Source organism: Epinephelus lanceolatus, chromosome 10 (assembly GCF_041903045.1).
Source record: "Epinephelus lanceolatus isolate andai-2023 chromosome 10, ASM4190304v1, whole genome shotgun sequence".
Taxonomy (NCBI): Eukaryota; Metazoa; Chordata; class Actinopteri; order Perciformes; family Serranidae; genus Epinephelus; species Epinephelus lanceolatus.
In genome coordinates, this window is record NC_135743.1 from 30,672,590 (window position 1) to 30,692,500 (window position 19,911).

The 19,911-nt window shown below is 40.9% G+C and overlaps 1 protein-coding gene across 1 annotated transcript in view; it reads right to left on the bottom strand.

The window, feature by feature from the left end:
- Positions 1 to 17,386: 17,386 nt before the first annotated feature.
- Positions 17,387 to 19,911, bottom strand: part of trmt11 (tRNA methyltransferase 11) — a 14,446-nt gene continuing 11,921 nt past the window's right edge. The window contains exon 13 of the mRNA XM_033640174.2: positions 17,387 to 17,824. Within this exon, the coding sequence (XP_033496065.2) occupies positions 17,684 to 17,824 (141 nt within the window). The 3' untranslated portion in view covers positions 17,387 to 17,683. The remainder of the gene's footprint in view (positions 17,825 to 19,911) is intronic.

Consider the following 19,911-nt stretch of genomic DNA (forward strand, 5'->3'; position numbering starts at 1 on the left):
GTTAAAAGTCCATGCAGGACAAAGACACTTCCGCACATCTGTTTACACTGACCTGACCACGTGTAAGTCACTTTTATGAGAATGACCTTCTCTTCCACTCCTGTCTCCAAATTTCACACTTCTCCACCATGCAAAATGTAAGCATAATCAAGGATTATATGCATGTCTGCAATATTATAGATGACTAGAGTGTACTTGTAGTGTTTTGAACCAGTAATTTCACTGATACGTTTAAGTTTGTTTTCCTCACATATTGTATGCCTCTACATTTTACATCTGTTACAGAGTTAAAAACAAAACAACAAGTCACATGAAAAATTCATGATAAACTGTGAGAATGACACAAAAGAAATGAGCCAAACAGCAGCTGTAGCAGAGAAGAATTAGGTGCTGAAACTGTCCAAAGTACAAACTGCCAATTGGCACTCAGCTTAACGGATACAGTACATGCTGAATGTGTACAACAGACTGTAAGAATAATGGACTTAACGAACGTGATGTCACTTATTGGTTTGTGGACTACTGTTTTGAAGCCTTGAAGAGTTCAGCATTTTGGCCGTCGCCATCTTGTTGGAGGGGTGGCAGAAGTGACCATATTTTGGGAAGAAGCTGGTGCTGTCAAGGAGTGACGGGTGGATCTGACTGAAGAGCCAAGGACACTATCGGCAAACAGCATGTGATGTAACTCAATGTGACCTGCCCTCAATTATGCATGACTTTAAGCCTTAATAAAATGCAAATAGGTAAGTAAAATGGACGCACTAGTGGAGTGCAAAGGGCAGGGTTGCATACGGGCTGAGCAACACAAATGCACTTAAATTAAGGATGACATCATTGGTTTGCATCTATCTTGGCAAGTTTGCATCTACCTTAATTGATCCTGAACTTAATGCATCACCACCAAATCAGGCACGCCCACAACAGTGGGTGACTAACAGGTGCATGCTGGGTCTAGATAAGAGGCTGAAATACTCATGGTGGATACTCTGGCAGGGATATCTACGTTTACTGGGGAACTATTACCCTAGATACAGATATAAATATTATTCGAGCACAGTGTTACACAAATAGTTTTACTCTTCTTTTTTATATATATTTACATCTTTTTACAGTACTTTTACTTCAGTCAAATTTACTGTTGCTTCTAGCTTTGGTGATCCACTAACTTAGTTAGTAACTAACTCCACTAACTCTAGTGCCATCACCAAGTCAAAAATCACTTTGTCAAATATTTCGGTTTATAACCAAATGTTTTTAAAACTTATGACAGTCCCATCAGCCCTCAGCTGTTTTTTGATTTTTTGTTGGCGTTATTTTACAAAGATGGTGAACATGCTGAACATTATACCTGCTAACAGTAGCATGTTAACACTGTCACTGTTAGTTGTAGACTCTGGGTCTTTTAAACATGTATATAAAACATATATATATATATATATATATGTGTATACAGTACAGGCCAAAAGTTTGGACACACCTTCTCATTCAATGCGTTTTCTTTATTTTCATGACTATTTACATTGTAGATTCTCACTGAAGGCATCAAAACTATGAATGAACACATGTGGAGTTATGTACTTAACAAAAAAAGGTGAAATAACTGAAAACATGTTTTATATTCTAGTTTCTTCAAAATAGCCACCCTTTGCTCTGATTACTGCTTTGCACACTCTTGGCATTCTCTCGATGAGCTTCAAGAGGTAGTCACCTGAAATGGTTTCCAACAGTCTTGAAGGAGTTCCCAGAGGTGTTAAGCACTTGTTGGCCCCTTTGCCTTCACTCTGCGGTCCAGCTCACCCCAAACCATCTCGATTGGGTTCAGGTCCGGTGACTGTGGAGGCCAGGTCATCTGCCGCAGCAATCCATCACTCTCCTTCTTGGTCAAATAGCCCTTACACAGCCTGGAAGTGTGTTTGGGGTCATTGTCCTGTTGAAAAATAAATGATCGTCCAACTAAACGCAAACCGGATGGGATGGCATGTCGCTGCAGGATGCTGTGGTAGCCATGCTGGTTCAGTGTGCCTTCAATTTTGAATAAATCCCCAACAGTGTCACCAGCAAAACACCCCCACACCATCACACCTCCTCCTCCATGCTTCACAGTGGGAACCAGGCATGTGGAATCCATCCGTTCACCTTTTCTGCGTCTCACAAAGACACGGCGGTTGGAACCAAAGATCTCAAATTTGGACTCATCAGACCAAAGCACAGATTTCCACTGGTCTAATGTCCATTCCTTGTGTTTCTTGGCCCAAACAAATCTCTTCTGCTTGTTGCCTCTCCTTAGCAGTGGTTTCCTAGCAGCTATTTGACCATGAAGGCCTGATTGGCGCAGTCTCCTCTTAACAGTTGTTCTAGAGATGGGTCTGCTGCTAGAACTCTGTGTGGCATTCATCTGGTCTCTGATCTGAGCTGCTGTTAACTTGCGATTTCTGAGGCTGGTGACTCAGATGAACTTATCCTCAGAAGCAGAGGTGACTCTTGGTCTTCCTTTCCTGGGTCGGTCCTCATGTGTGCCAGTTTCGTTGTAGCGCTTGATGGTTTTTGCGACTCCACTTGGGGACACATTTAAAGTTTTTGCAATTTTCCGGACTGACTGACCTTCATTTCTTAAAGTAATGATGGCCACTCGTTTTTCTTTAGTTAGTTGATTGGTTCTTGCCATAATATGAATTTTAACAGTTGTCCAATAGGGCTGTCGGCTGTGTATTAACCTGACTTCTGCACAACACAACTGATGGTCCCAACCCCATTGATAAAGCAAGAAATTCCACTAATTGACCCTGATAAGGCACACCTGTGAAGTGGAAACCATTTCAGGTGACTACCTCTTGAAGCTCATGGAGAGAATGCCAAGAGTGTGCAAAGCAGTAATCAGAGCAAAGGGTGGCTATTTTGAAGAAACTAGAATATAAAACATGTTTTCAGTTATTTCACCTTTTTTTGTTAAGTACATAACTCCACATGTGTTCATTCATAGTTTTGATGCCTTCAGTGAGAATCTACAATGTAAATAGTCATGAAAATAAAGAAAACGCATTGAATGAGAAGGTGTGTCCAAACTTTTGGCCTGTACTGTATATACATATAGAGTTTCTTATTTTTTCAAATACATAATATGCAGCTAAACAAAGTACTAATTAAATATTAACCATTGCTTATGCTCTAAACTTTTTATTGAGTTTGTAAAATCATGAGCTGTAATTGAAAAACTATATAAATAATTATTAGTCCAAATCTACAAAATTTACATTTGCTAAATGACTATCGTTGTCAGTGTAATCTCTGCACAAACACTGTTTCCTTGCAGATGTTTCATCACCAACCCTTTCTGCCTCGTCTCAACGTTCTTTCCAAAGACATCTGCCTTCTGCTGGGCATACATTCTCAACATTTATTTGGTGACATCTTAACAGTGGAAAAATGTGCCTCAGTTCTGGGAACATGGCAATCGGTGGTGATGCCGTTGTGCAAGAGCATTCAGCTATTAAGAGCCAGCCCGACAACGGTGCGTTTGGTTCTGCTTGCAGCCTCATAAAAACGAAGAGCATCTAAAGCTCCCTCTTTGCATCCAAGCCTTAATTCATTCCTTATAATGTAACGCTTCCCCCACCACCACCACCTTGGAGCGCTGGCAGCAAATGAGACGTCACCTCCTCGCCTCCTACATGGCATGTCTGTTTTTTATTACAGGTTAAGTTTTTTTCCCCGTCATTTTTCCATTTTTTACCCTCTGAGCTTTCATTACACAAATGGGTCTTTTTTGGAAATAAGTATATGATGATAAATGACTGTTGGAGGCGCACACAGTGTTACGCTGCGGGCACATCTACCTTTGATGAGGAGTGGAGGGAGGGATGAGAGGTATGAGACTGGTGAGGTGGAAGAGAGATGAAGTCTTATTTTTCTTTCTTAAAAAGAAAGGTTCCCTTGGGACCATTTCAATTATTCATCGAAAGGTAAATTGGTCCGTTTATTTGACTGAATGAGAGCAGATTTAAAGAAAAATGACTCAGATGCTTAGGAAGTCAAAGAGGAATTTCTCGCCCAAATCCCTCCAGTTAATGTGACTGTGTGCTTCGCATGTGGTGTTAGTCTAAATGTGTGGAGCAGTGTGGTGAAGACTGGACTGATTAGCTTTGTTGCTGAGAGTTTTTCAGACAAACTTCAAATATTTCAGAGCAAAAAAAAAAAAAAGCATGGCTGCCATCATCATTAAATCTGCTATGCCTCATGAAAGTACCAACCTTTCAGAAAGGTTTTGTGTTGACCGCTTAGATCATAGTATAGCCGCTTTTAAAACAGATGCAGCCGGTTCCCTGTATGGTGTGGATCATACTGGAAAACGCCACCAGTGAAAACCCCCGCCCACACCTGCCAGTCATGCTCACCATGGCTGCAGGTTGGCAAGCCTCCAATCATCCCTTTTTACAACAACTCTGTCTGGAAAGTTCTGATGAGGTGCTAAGTGTCTCATAAAGGGTGAGATAAAACTCCTTAAATCAGGACATGACTCCTTCCATACTTCTTTAACAATGTTTTTATCATTTGCCAAGGAATGTGCATGCCCAATTTTGTGGCTGCACAGATGGTCACTAGGCCCACTTAAATTTCTGTGTTTTTAAGCATCTAAACCATAATCTGACTAGTCACTACTGAGGCTTTCTGAAATATTACTCTGCAGTTCTCCCTGCCCGCACGCTCATCAAGAGGTTAGTGAGTAAAAGTCAAGTTTGTTATTTGCTCACTTAATGACTATGGTCAACTGCTGTTCACCTCCCATTGTTGTTTGCACAACTGGAGCCTGTGCTTGTGGAACAGTATAATGTAACTGGAGAGCTCAATGGTGGTCCAAGTTCAGGATTTAATAGAGGGACCTCATTTGTTACTTCAGGCTTTTCACCCACCGACACACACACTCTTGTTTTCATCACTTCAGAGGACATCATATTGAATTCCTAGTTACTCTAACCTTAACCATAACCCGGCACTGTAGTCAAGATCGCCTTAACTGTGACCAAGTCACAACTGAATACCAGACCAGACCAGAGTCCCACACTGCATGATATAGCTCCTCCTCAAATTGATCTAAAATATCCACTTTTCCATAAGTACACCAACAAAAAACAAACAATGATTTCTCTTCATTCATCTTTTATGGCCATATATAGATCCTTTTAGGGCCGACGTCACAATGATGTCATTTCATTAGCTGGAGGCAAAACCTGCCTCTCCACCACGGGGCTGTAGGCTACAGTGTCTTAAAATGTCATCTTGTAGTATTATTAGGAGCCAGAATGGAAGGAGTCATGGCTCAAAACTTACATTTTATTAAATACCAGCCACCACTGCCTGTCAACAAAAACAAAGACAACTATGGTTAAATGCAATAAGATGAAAGGACTGACCGAGGACAATCATCAACGCTGGCATGTGCAGCGCACACTTCATATAAGGTTAGGGGAAAAGCATTCTTGGAACCCATCGGCTGTATTCAGCGTCCGATACAGCCTCTGGGGCAGACCCCCGATATTTTGGCATTCCGGTTTTATTCGGGCGGAGGAGGCGGATTTCTGTTTCCGACTTCCGTTTATATATAAGTAAATATGCTGAACCATTGCGATGGATTCAGAGTTTGCAGTGACGCCAATTATGTTCCGCCTTGTTAGTTCACCGCACGGACCGTTTAACCTGGCAACAACTGCAGCCGACTCAAACGTGATTGGTCAATATCACGCGGACTACAAACAGCCTACAACCGGAAACCAGGGCTCTTCCGCTCTTCTTCCGGAGGCAAGATCTCCGGGGTTTGCCTACAGACTCTACATTCACTGAATGTAGAGTCTGTATGTAGAGACTAGAGGAAAAGTATTGTTGTAGTGATGAATGATAGTATAGGTATTAAGGGTTATCATGTCCACCTAATCAGAAATTGGGGAGGTATTAAGAGGAATATTGGATTTCTCTGTAACACTAACTTTTCTGCGCTTTAGCTAGCGTTAGCTTCGATAGCAAAACAAACTGGAGGAAACTGTTAAAGTGGCATCCTCCCTTGTAAGATTGGCATAGCACTCAACCACAAAGCCGGCCATCTAGTCAAATCCTCCACCCACTGAGTGGGAGGATATGGGTCGGCCAGTCTGGTCCCGTTGGTCAGTGTTTACTTACTCAAGTAACACTCGCAGTCCCACAGAGTGAGTGACCTGACATGGTGTGATTGTAAATTTAGTCTGATGCTCTACACTAAAATGAGGGCCCCGTTGGTCAAAGAAACAGAGTGTTATATTTCTACATGAATTAACGACCAGTTAAGTTAATCACACATTCACTCCGTTTGACTCTCTGTCTGGGCACTTGATAACTGAACAGTACATTCCAACAGCGCTCCAAATTTATGAACGGTCCAGTTTGTGCCAGAGTGCGCTCCAGCACTCGGAATGAATATTTCAGAACGCAACACTCGTATCATCTCCCTCCATTGTCTAAAACAAGCCAAGAGAACTTGCTAGCGTCTGTGGAAAATTATTTTGCCTCCAGCTAAACCTCGCCCACCACAAACATCAAACTGTTTACTAAAAGGGTCTATGTGTGCATGTATACTATGAAGAAATGTCTTGATAAAATAATCAAAAGGCATTGCAGAGGTGAATTTTATTTGTGAGAATTTTCTTTTACAAGCAAACAGGTACAAACAAACACTAAGCAGCAGAAATCAACTTAACCATCTTTATTCAATCCTTTTTTGCACAGGCAATTTTAGTGATATCCCCATAGTTGTGGTTTTGACTGGTCTTGAAATAAAATCCAGAGTATCTTTGTTGGTGACCGAGATAAGACCAAGTAAAAATGTGATCAAGTCCAAGACCTTCAAAAACTGGTCTTGAGACCATTCTCAAATACTACAGCACAAACATAACCATGACTGAAGTAACCCTAACCCTAATCTTAACCTAACTTTGCCTTAAACTTGACACCTCCTCACCTTAATAATTTATGCTATGAAGACTAGAGTGATACACACACACTAAAATAAACACATTCAAGTTTACAGCTCAATATATAAATTTTGTCATACAATCACTCCAAGAACCTGTCACAATGATGTGCTTTCATCTGAACACCCGTCACCTGCCTTTGGACCCTCATAAAGTCTCCATCAACATCCTGCTGTGTTGCTGGAATCCAGAACCATCTGGCTCAGTTCTCAGAGGGACCATCACCATCTTTGAAGTGTGGAGCCTGCCCACAGAACTATAAGATAACTCAGAATGAATGTCAGATAAAATCAGAGTATACTGGTCAAACATAACTCTAGACTGATTTGGCCAAACAGAGTTTGCACAAAATGAAAAGCCCGAACTGCTCAAATATGTACAGCCATATGGGCACATCAGACAGTGGTACATTGCCTGCTGTGTTAGCATGAGGAAAAACAGATTTTCAGGGGATATTTAAAGCAGGTATAGAAGCAAAAGTTTAATGTCCATAAGTTTTTGTTTGAGGCATGTGCAGAAAGAATACGTAGCAATTACACAATAAGTAGGTGGAGTGTTTGATTTCAAACTCAAGACTGCTTTAAACTGTAACACAATGCATGCAGAGACAATAGTTTAAAAGGAATCATGGCAAAAGACTAGATTTGTGCTATGATTTATAAATCTGCTCAACATGTGGAAAAACCCTGGGCCACAAGGAATGACCATGTTACACCTTGATTCAAATCAAATCCAAATAAAACAGAGCAGCGGTTTTTTGACTACCAGGGCTGGTTGCTGTTTTATGGCAGATGCTGAATCATTGCATGAGTGTGGCAGGTGGGAGGTAAAAAGCATCAGAGGGGGAGGAAAACAAGAAGGGTGCAGATTTCAATGGGGGCAGCTGGAAGGAAAATTTGCAAGCAGAGAGAGATGTTCTGGAAAGCCCCCATGAAACAAAATGTACAGATAGTCAAAATCATTCACACACACAGGCGTACAAACACACTCATGGGTGTGCAGACACCTACACATACTAACATGCTCCTGCATGCACACGCAGAAGCTTACACAAACACACATTTTATTTATTTAGATTCATAAAACCTCAAAAAGTTCAACAAAAGCTATGCAAGAATGAAATAAAAAGCAACAGCAACAAACTTTTCATCATGCAATATCCAAACATACAAAGTAAACAAATGAAACCAACTTCCCACCAGCCTCATATTACACACTATAGATTCTAACATGCCACCTACAATCACATCAAAGCCCAATTTTCCAGGTGAAAGAATGAGTTGGACTTCATCATGAGGTTATTCCTTGTCTTACACACATTTATCACCAAAGTGTGTAGAACCAAAAACTATATATATAAAAAAAAACATATGTATTTTATATGTACTGGATACCCCAGCAACCTGCAGCCAAACAAGCAAGCCCTGAGCCACCAGCAGGGTCTTTTGCGGTCTACAAATTGTTTATGGTGTTACGGCAGGAAGAGGTAGCATAGCAACATTGTTTAAAAACAGTAAGAGAAGAAGAACAAAAATAAACAGCATTTCTTGTGGTTTGTTTGAAAATGTTGTGTTTTTCTGTTAATCTGCCCGTAGCAGTTAATTTTATATCGACCATTTAAAATGCCGTAAGAATCCTCTTCCTCCTGCCTGTTGTTGCTCAGTGGGAAAACTAATGATCTCAAACACATCTCACAAAACACATGAGTTGGATTTAAGTGTCTCTCTCCTTAAAACTTTATAGACAGCTGAAGATTGAGATGCCCATTATAAATCTGTTTGGAAAGGCAACTTTAAGGCAACTTAGAGACATTTTACCAGCATTGTACTCTAGATTTCCTCGCTGCCTTGAAGGATAAAACAACGTTGTTAAGGCTCTGGGCAGCTCTGTATGCTACATGGATGAAAGTCAGTGCTGGTCCTGGCCTGCGCCAAGCCAAAAAGCTGTAACAACAAGAACAAGCACTAACTCAAATCTACAGGGTTTATTTGGTTTGAGTTCCACACTGTCAGATACTGGCGAGGTCGTTTTTGGCCGCACGGCACAGCAGAGAGGAAAATGAAGTTAGAAAAGTTCTTCATCCAAGCACTTTTATATGTACTGATCTGTCAGATCAGACAAGCTGGATGGAAAAGTTATGATGAAGCTGTATAAATACTGAAGACAAGTTTTAATATAAGGTAGTTGTTAGGAAGCTATACTTTATTTCTTTTGTATTAAGACAACATTAAATATGACTGACTGTATGAATATCTTTATTTTATATTACCTGATGTAACTACTTGCTGCATTCAGAAGTTTAGAAGTTCCACGTTTTATGAACTTTCCTGTCTTTCTGAATAAGTTTATCTCTCTCTCTTCAGTAGCTCTAAATCTCCCTTATTATATTTTATCCATAGACTGCACAAAAATAATGGACATCCACCGTTAAGTCAGCCATTGGTTTGTAGACTCACGCTTTGAAGCCTCGAGTTCAGCATTTTGGCTGTCTCCATCTTGGTTTTTGGAGCCGGAAGTGATCGTATTAGGACAAAAAGGTGAATCTGACTGAAAGCCAGACAATCTGTAGACCGCCTGTCATTTAAAGTGGCTGCACCCTTAATTATGTGTAACTTTAAGCCTAATAAAATATACATGAGCGAGTTACAGAAAAATTCAACAGTTGTCACGAAAAGGAAATTAGCTATAGAGACCAAAACTGCTTTTTGTACCAGGCTGTTAAAATGTTTATTTCTGCTGTAAAGTTGGGCATTTTAACATGAGGGTCTATCTGTAGAAAAAAAGGAATTATAAAAGTGTGATTTGGTCTAATTTTGAGTTGCCAGGCAACCAGCAGAGAATCCAGGAAGTCACTGCGCCTGACCATGGAAACATCCAGCACAAATTGTCACATTTTTTAACCAATTAAACAAACACGATATAACACGTTGATTGGTGAGTTTTACAGATGCTGGTAGATGGACATTTGTACATAGCCATGTTAGCTGTTTCCCACTGTTTCCAATATTTATGCTAAGCTACGCTAACCATCTTCTGCCCGGAGCTTCATTTAATGACAACTATGAGAGTGGTATTGATCCTCTCATCTAACTCAGACAATAACTGAGCAAATTTCCTAAAATGCCGGACTATTCCTTTAATGTCAAGTTCAGTGACAGAGCTTTTTGTGCAATATTTCAAATATGACTGGACAGTACGATGTAAGTAAGGCTTTAGACAAAAGGAAATGTCAAAGGGACAGAGAAAGTGTGGTTAGAAAAGGACAAAGCAAAATAGACGCAGTACAGATAGACATACGTTGACACACAGAGAAACACAGCCACACATGCAGGTGAGCTGGGTTCAGCAAGTCCACAGTGGGCTCACCTCAGGATACACAGGTGTGACTGTGTTGTTAGTCATGAGGCACCCCACAAATTCACCACCAGTGATGGGGGTGTAATAGTCTCTGCGAAAAAACATTAGAGCATCATGCGTGTATCCTGGCCCTGACTAACACACACCCCCATGGATAACACATTCCACTCAGCTAAACAGCCATGAGAGCTGGCAGAGCCGGTGTGATCGGCAAAGTACATATCTACGCAGCCATGCTCACAGACACACAACTGCCTGTGGCACACACACACATTACCCCTACACCTCAATCAGACCCTCTCAAGAGGCACTGAGGTGCATCGCTGAAATTCAAACCCAGCACAGAGCAGCACTCTTCACTGCTGAGAGGCAAAGCAGCTCATCCTGAAAGATGTAATTTCTCAGGGAGAGGGAAGATGTGGGGGGATGCCGGGACCATGCAAAGTGGGCTGGAGGTAGACGAGATAAAGAGGGGACTTCAGGAATAAAAAGAAATGGAGGAATGGGCATCTGCAGATGGTTTTGCTCATTAGAGTGTGAACAACATAGTCTTATAGTGCAGAAGGGAGGTTCTAGAAATGGTTGTAAACTCGATAAATCACGTAAAGCACACAGGATATTGATATTTCCTTTCTGTGGTGTTCTTCCCGTGTTCAGATATTTCCTTTGGCAGCTCCAGTTTCCTCCCACTTTGCAAATACATAAAACTCTGGTGAGACTAGGGACTTGAATTTGCTCATTAGTGTGAATGTCAGTGCAAGGGGGTGTGTCTGTATTTGTTCTAGAGCAGGCCAGTAACCTGTCCAGGTTGTTTCCAGGCCTTCAGCCCAATGCATGCTGGGATTAGACTCCCAGTATCCCTGAACAGAAAGCTACGGAAATTATACGAATGGATGAAAAATGCACTCATAATGGCTACATCCTCACTAGTGTCTCATATTAGGCCCAGACATTAGTGCTTTATGATCCTTGCAAGAGTAAAAGAGGAAATGTGTCACTACCACCATGTTTGCCATGTTGGATGTGTATGTGTGTGTGGGGGTGAATGTGTGTGTACCCACTTGGCAGTTAAGAGTCATTAAAAAAGGGCGTAAGGGAGCCATCCAGTGGTTTCTTGTCATTAATGAAGAACAGCACCGACAACCGCAAGAACCCACACATACACACAAACACTATAAACACAAAAAAGGCACATATGCACACATCCAAATACACCCATTGACTGTTTGTCTTTGGCTTTTGCTCCCCGCTGCTCTCTGCCACAAACACTTTTTTCCCATCTTCTTTCCGGTCATATTAAGTGTGATGACCCCATAAACACATATAAATAAATGCACACACAGACAAACATGTAATTTCGCAAAATCAACAATGCATGTGTGGAGTGCTCTGGAGGACTTAAGGGTCATATGTTAGAAAAACAACAGGAAAACAAGGAGCTTTACAAACCACAGAAAGGGGTGTCTGGGGTTTTATTTAAAATAAAGCATGAGTGGCTGTCGCCTGGTTTCCTCAAGCTTTACTATGTGATAAAAAAAAAAAAAAACTCACATGGTGATCAAACAGTCAAATATGGTCATTGTGAATGGGCCGTGGATAGGTGAAAGAAGGATGAGGAAGTTGTGTGACAAGCCGTTCAGTCACCCCCTTTACTTCCTGGGCCAACAACCCTCACCACTTCCAGGCGAGTATCTTTAAAGAGGATGTTGTGTGTTTGGAGCTGCTCTGCACTTTCTCAACCACAGCTCTATCACTTCAAAAGCTTAGCCCCTGAACTGTTTGTTTACAGGCCGAACAGCATTGATTGTATGGCAAACAGTCTGTAGGCTTGAGTACAGTACACACAGATCACACAGGAACTCTGGGGGAAATCACTTTAGGGAGATGCTTTTGAATGCTTTCTCTGCTCAAGGCTGTCATCTAGTGGCACTGGATTTAATGATGCTGGAAAAAGATGCACTAAAGTAGTATCCTTGATCATAAAATTATAGCAAAACCTTTCATCTCCAAATATTCTCCTCTCCTCTCTGACTGCTCCCTCTTCATTCTTCTTCTTCCTCTCCTACTCCACTCTGAGCATGGTTTGAGTTTCACACAGCTGTGCGAGATGGGACTCCTGTGGTGATTTGTAGCACTATAATGGCTCAAGCTCTGCTGTGCTTCTCCTCCCAGACATTGAGATAGCAGCTCTCACCTTACCTCGATCAACAACTGAGGGGCTGCGGAGGGCTTCCCGGGGTGGATGGGGGCGTCGGGGTGACCTGAGGGCGGGGGCAGCGAGCCGAGAGGGGCTGGAGGACTTGCAGGTGTCCAAACTCCCCTGGCTATGGACAGGTGCACTGCACCTGTGCCACATGTGTTCACTCACTCACATATGTGTGTGTGAAGCTCGGACACTCCTGAATACCAGCTGTGCACTATGAAGTTTCTCTCTCTCACCTTCACACACTTACCACTGTGCCTCCTAAAACACACACACAGCCTTCAAATACAATTTCCCTGCGACACACACTCTTACAGATACATTCCACCATGTGCCCCACACACTTCAGTGAGAATGGATCAATGTGTTAGCTAGTGTTACAGGTCAAAAGGTGTCTAAACATCTGCTATCAATCAGTGGCTAACAGATGTGTGCAGCATCTTTGCATCAAATCTGTTAAGGAAATCTTGATAGGTACACCTCTCCCTCTGACTGCAGGGATACTCCCTAAACGTCTGAGAGGGATGTGTGTTGCCTTCTTTTTCCAGTGGTTTAAAGAATCATCTAACATTTGGGAAATACGTTTTTTTTCACTTTTTCGGAGAGAGTTAGTTGAGCTACAGCCAGCACCTGGATATCTTAGTATGACCCAGAAGATAGGAAAATTCAAAATATTACATGATACATTATTTGTCCAGCCTATTTCTCATTTTCCCCCTTTCCATTTTTTTGTACATCATAAATTCAGCTCCCGAGAAATAACTATTGTCTCAGACCGATCCTAATTTAAAATCTTAAAATGCTCTTCTTCCTCTCTCACTACAGTAATCTTTATTTGTCTGATATAATAAGCTCTTGAGATAAGAAAACTTGAATGATGTATAAATGAACCTGCACAATTTCAGAAATCTATGTCAGTGATCAAATTCAAGTCTCAAATCTGTATTTTATCTGTTCTCAAAAAAAAAATCTGTTCTCTTAAAAAACCTCTGTGGGGGTGAAACACATCAGAATGTAGTCATCTGCACATAAGAAGCTGATTTATATCTGACGAGACAAAGAAAAGATTCTTTTTTTATTCTTCTTTTAGGAAAGCCTGGAAACAGACAGCCTGGGGAGAAACTGTCTACCAGCACCCATTGCTCAGTAATAAGCACACTACACTGAGTTTGTTTTATCCCTAAAAAAGCAAAAGTGTAAAAATGGCAGAAAGTTTGAAAATTACTGTTTTTTACACTTTCACACTTTCATACCAAGCTGTTTCCCACAGTTTCCATTTTATGCTAAATTAAGGTACTTGGCTGATGGTGGTAGCTTTATTATAAAGGAGCTGTATGTATATGTATGATTCAGCGTCTGAGCCAGGATTGTCTGCACACGGCTCTCAACATGGAGGTGACTGAGCTGGCGGCGAGCAATTAATGGTGCTAACAGCACAATCATTGCTGACAGTGGCAACAGTGTTGACAGCACTAACGGTGTTAACTAGGTGAACCGGAGGGTGGGCACTATGTTTCCACGATGACGTCATCCCCATACCAGTGATAACAGTTGTATGAGCGGCAGCAATTAACTAGCCGGTGGGATACACACACTGGGTCTGACATGCATTTACATGCACCTGGGTCGAAGCCATTATTCTAACACAGTTTCACACAGTTAATATTGATTTGCCGCTATAGTAATGTTCTAAATCATAAGGTTCGTAAACAGAACCTTTACGCAGACACAAGAGTGGTATTGATCATCTCATCTAAATCTCTGCAAGACAGCAAATAATCTTGTTTCCCGAATTGTTGTCCTATTTCTTTATTGATACCAGTTGTGGTGTGGTTTTGTGTCTGTTTCTTGCCCATTTCTCCTCTGACCAGAAAAAATACATCAGTAGTGGTGTGTTTGGATGTTCTTGTCTTTCAATCGAAAAGAAATTAGATCTCTGGGATAAGGACATTTTTGCAAAGTGTAGGCATTTTGACTGGTTCTCTTCTTTAAGAAGTTTATTTGAAAGCTAGAAGTTAGTTTTAGTTCAAGATCAAAATAAAGTTTAAGTCAAATCTTGGCTGTGTGTGTGTGTGTGTGTGTGTGTGTGTGTGTCCTGGGGTTCTCCGCTGATTCAGCAGTCTGAAGGTCACTTTCAGGCAGAGGGGGGTTTAATCAGGAGCCATTGTTCCAAAACGGTGGCCCTCTCCTCCTACAGAGAATTCCCCTTTGAGAAAAGGAGAGGTCTGTAGTTGACAGAGGAGAGAGGAGGAGAGGGCAGAGGTGAGGTGGGTGAGGAGGTGAAGAGGAGGCTGGGAGGACTGGTGGAGGTAAGGTGGAGAGTGATAAAAGATTTGGGAAAAATGAAGAATGGAGGAAGAGAATTTTCACGTCTGGACGGCATTATGTGTTGCAGAGAGGAACCCCCCGCCCCTTCCTAATTATAGTCTGTATCATTGGAGACTGAGGGCTCTTGGGAACATGGTTTATCACTGTATTGTGGCAGAGCAAACACACACACACACACACAGCACTCCTCCAACACAGTAATAGAGGGACTGCGTTAAAACTACCATCTTCAACACAGAGGGGTCGTCTGTTGTGGCAAACACGGTACTCATTTGCAAGTGACAAGCAAAGAAATGCCATGAGAGAGAGGACAGATGTGATGAGTAAAGAAAGGCTATGGCTCTAACTGTCTTGTGGAATCATTTGATTTTGCTTGACGATGATAGACAACAAAAGGGCACTGTGGGAACTGTAAACAACACACACCGCAAACGATGGCGAGCTGGGTATCATGTGATGGTGCCTGGAACTCTCTCCCTGTGAAGCAGGGCGAACGGGGAAGTGTGGTGGAAAGACAGAGGCCCAACTGATAAACACAGCGAAGGGGTAATGTACATAAAGGCCTGCTGCGTCGCTCTCAGGAGATGAATAATGAGCCTGGCTGCATGTAAACTGTGGTTGGAAAACAACAAAAGCTGCTGACTAACTGTAGTGGTGTGCGGCGAGGTGGGGACGCCCTGTCATTTGGGCCCTTGCCTGCATAGGGAGGCCTCTCTCGCCTAAACATGCCGCCTTTGTCTGAATAAAGCAGAACCGTGGCTCTAAATGCAGTTAGACGTTCTGTTTTTACGAGTATTCAGGCTCTGCTACTGAGTGAAAAGGTAAAAATAACAACAGAATTTGAAAATGCAAACAGTCATATAGAAGTCAGTCCAGGTCAGTCTGGCACAATCAAGGCTGTAGTTACTGAAGCACATTAAAGGCACTAATAATAAATGGTGGTTATAATTCAGTAAGTAGGAGAAGGTTTTAAAAGCTTAAATGAAAACATGAGGAGTACTGCTGCTGTGAAGCGTATAAAAGTCTGTTCCAAAGACAGGTGATTACCAGGCAAAGAGGAATAAAAGATGCTGTCAAGTTAGCCAGGATGTCTTCTCAGCCTCTGCTTATTTGATTTTAACCAGTTCTTTTTTCCAATGCTTTTTCCTCCCATGGAAGTGTACTACAAAACTTCCAAAGTGGTTTTTGGGTTTACATCCTTTTGCCATTTAAAGGGGATCTATGATGCTCATTTTCAGGTTGTACTTGTATTTGGAGTTATATACTATAACATGTTTTGATGTTCAAAAAACACACTCCTCATACTGTCTGTGCTTGATCACCTGTATTCACCCTTTGTCCAAAATGCTTTGTTTTAGCCTGTGTCTCCTCAAGTTCCCTCCCAAAAAAGCCCAGTCTTCCCTGCATGGTCATTTCTGGGTTTTTCAGGTCTTCTGTATGCTCTTGGCATCTCTGGTCTCTGCACCAATCACTTCAGCCAGGGGACTGACGGTAACTAAGAATATCAGCATTTCTACCGTGAAAAATCACCAATAAAAAGCTCCTTACCCTAAATCATCACAGCCAGACATGTTCCAGCAGGAATATAATCCAAGATCAAGGAGAAGTTAACAACATCGGCAACCAAAATTACAGGTTTCCCTGATGATAGCATGTTGCTATTCAGCTTGAGCGGTGTCTGTTTTTTTTATACCCTAATAACCTTCCTGACACTACACCAGGGTATATGGTGTATGGTCATCTGTGTAAAATAAATAAATAAATAAAATTAAATAAAACATAAAAGCTAAGCTGCTGGTGATAGAAGCCTTTGTAGCATGTATTTGATTGTCTAGCCTACAATGCTGTGTTCTTAATATCTGGGTTTAAATACCTATGGCCCATAGATCTTGAATAAATCTTGTGTCTAATAACCTGCTTTTGTAGTTGAAAAAAGTCATCTCAAGAAAACTTAATATGTGGTAATACTTCCAAACAGGGGCAGAGGTATCTTTCTTTTATACTAGTCCTGTAACATCATCTCCATCAGTCACATTCACCATCTTTCTAATCTCAGCTTCCCATTCCACCAGTGGAGACTGACCTCTGATGGTGCATGCTGTGTACTACATAGCTTTAATACAGCATCTCTGTATCAGTTTAATAAAAAGAGGAGCTTATGTATATTTGGCAGAATTGAAAATCATACATTTGGGATTTCTAAAAACCCCGGTATAGAGTAATACTTTGATAATACCGAAGCCTTAGAGTTACATTTAGCAGTCTAGGCCAGGTAATATTAAAACACTTGAAGTAGTGTCATGAGCTGACACAGCTTGTCTCGAAAGTAGAAAAAAATGTTGGAAACATCGTACTGAGGGTTTTGCTCACAGGAATTACTTTTACATTCCTCATTTGAAACTTTGGCCACATTTAACATAAACATCTGACAACATAACATTATATATATATATGACAAAATATTTAAAAAAAAAAAAAAAAAACTACTCAAGGCAGTCAACTGTCTTTGTGTATTAAGTGTCCTGTAGTTTTAATGGTGAGCACTCAGCAAAGGAAACTTGTATTTCATCCATTTATTTGCAAAGCAATAAGTACAGGCATAAAAATAATCATAGTTAAAATAGTGAGAAAGATTTTAAAAATTAAAAATTAAAAAAAAATAAAATAAAAAATAACAATTAAAAAAAAAATAATAATAACAATTAGTGCTCAGTTTGTTCCCCTCTTTGAGTTCACAAACAACTACGTTCTGATTCTTGTGTCCAGTCACTAACACTTCATTTTAAGACAGCTGATTTGTTCACTCTCCATTGACATCAGATTTGTTCTCCTCCTTGCCACATCGTTTGTTTAGTCCACTGAAATACTTCTCTCTGAAGGCGTTGTGTCCCTGGTAGGGGCTGAAGCGTGGGTCTGATAAATGAGCCAGGCTGTCTAATTCCTGTAAAGAGACAAATGTAGAGGTCATCGTACTGAAATGTCTGGAAGTGCTGCCTGTTTTCCCCTATTAGAAAAAACACAGTGACAACATTTAGCCACATTGTACACAGTGGAATACATGTGTTTATTTTTTTATCCTCCACTGTTTTTAGTAGTAAAAACAAGCTTTTATCCAGCTTCCTGATACATCTTGATATTCAAATTTACAGTTTGTTAAGAATGTGACAAAAAAAATGAACAAAATGAAAATACAGCAGCTACTGGTTATTTTTCTCCACAAAAGGAGCATGTTGAGACTATTGTGATCACACTATATTAATACAAAGGTAATTTGGATGTAAAAGCTGACACAGCTCTTCCCTGATCCAGTCAAGGGGCAACTCACACTACATGTCAGTATAATATTGGCAACACAAGGTTGGCATACTTCTTTCCATGTTTGCATGCAGGAACAGGACTGAGCTCATGTATATTAACAATGTATATGAACTGTTATGAATCGCTTCAGTTAAACAGTTTGTCTTGGCTGTAGGGTAGCCGCTGGTTGATGGAGGGATGAAGGGAGGAAGAGAGATGCTGGGAAGAGGAATAATGAGGTGAGATGAGCTGGAAGTGATGACTCCAACGCTGGGCCTGTGATTTGTCAGCAACACCTTCCTTTTGCTTGCTGATGCTGCCAAGCAACCTGGAAACAGTTTCCATGACCACTGGGAGGAAAACCTCTGGGTAACAAGACTGACAACATAACCATGACCCCCAAAAATGAATAGGGATAGAGGGACATAACTACAAACAAGGGTGGAAATAAGCACTCTGTCTTTGCCAACCATACAGGTGGAGGGTTATACACTTTTAGTGTTAAATTGGGCAAACGAGTAATTTATGGCCAACAAACACATTTAGTTACACCCCATAAATAAGAAAATGTGAGATTTCAGAGATATTTTTTCTGCACTGGTTTAACAGGAAACATTTACAGCAATTAGACTGGCCCCATTATTGTCAAAACGCAGAAACAGTGTGGACACGTGCACATGTATCATAGGGGTACAAACACATTTGAGGTGTTCACACACACGGAGAGCTGTGAACCCTGGTGAACGAGTGCAGATAGGTGCAGATTGAGGCCTATTTGGAAAGGAAAAACTCAACGACCTGAGATAGATACCAGTCAGATAAGATCAAACAGCTGTGTGTTTGTGTGTGCGTGTCATACAGGGCCCTTTATGGGAGCAATTTGGGGTTTTGAAGTGGAATGGATGTCAGATCCAAAGATGGATTGTTTTCCATACGATGTGTGATTAAACCATTTAGAGTTCCAGTATAAAAGAAATGAGCCAATCACAGCCAGATGGCGAGGATTTACCCCAGACAGACAAAGAGACACCATCACTTCCATTAGGATGACATGTAAAAAACATACACATATGCTACATACATGTACATGACACATACTTATGTGGTTACATATACAAACAATTCTATGAACTACAAATAAAAAAACATGAAAGGGCAGGCAGCCACACACATGCTCTCATTTTACATAAACTAATCATATGTGTTGCTGTTCATGCTCAAACATATAAAAACTGTAAACAAATTCTGTACTGTGCAGACATGTTATAACCATGCAACTTCATAACATAACTTAAAATAATATAAAGGAGAAGTTGTGCTTCCAATCAAAGAATAACTAAAATGAGATTATACGGCCAACTTTGCAGGCATACACACATCAGAAGAAAAATGTATGTTTTAAATTCTGTGAAATAACTTGATTTTCCTGCACATTAACCAAACAGTATGCTAGTATACATCTGTGATGCTGCGTGTACAGAGCAGTGGCCTGTAGGAATATATACAGTTATGGAAACAGAAATGTAATACACAACTGCGCACCGTTCATTGACGAAACACAAAATTACAAAAGAAAATAAATGTATCAGTTAAAGGAGCTGAATATAACATTCAGAGCATTAATGAAGCAGCAAAAACGAATTGCAATACAAGGGTATAGCAGAGTAATGGTGTCCAGGAGCAGAGAATGTAGTGTGTTGTAAATGGTGAGCAGCTACTATAACATATCAA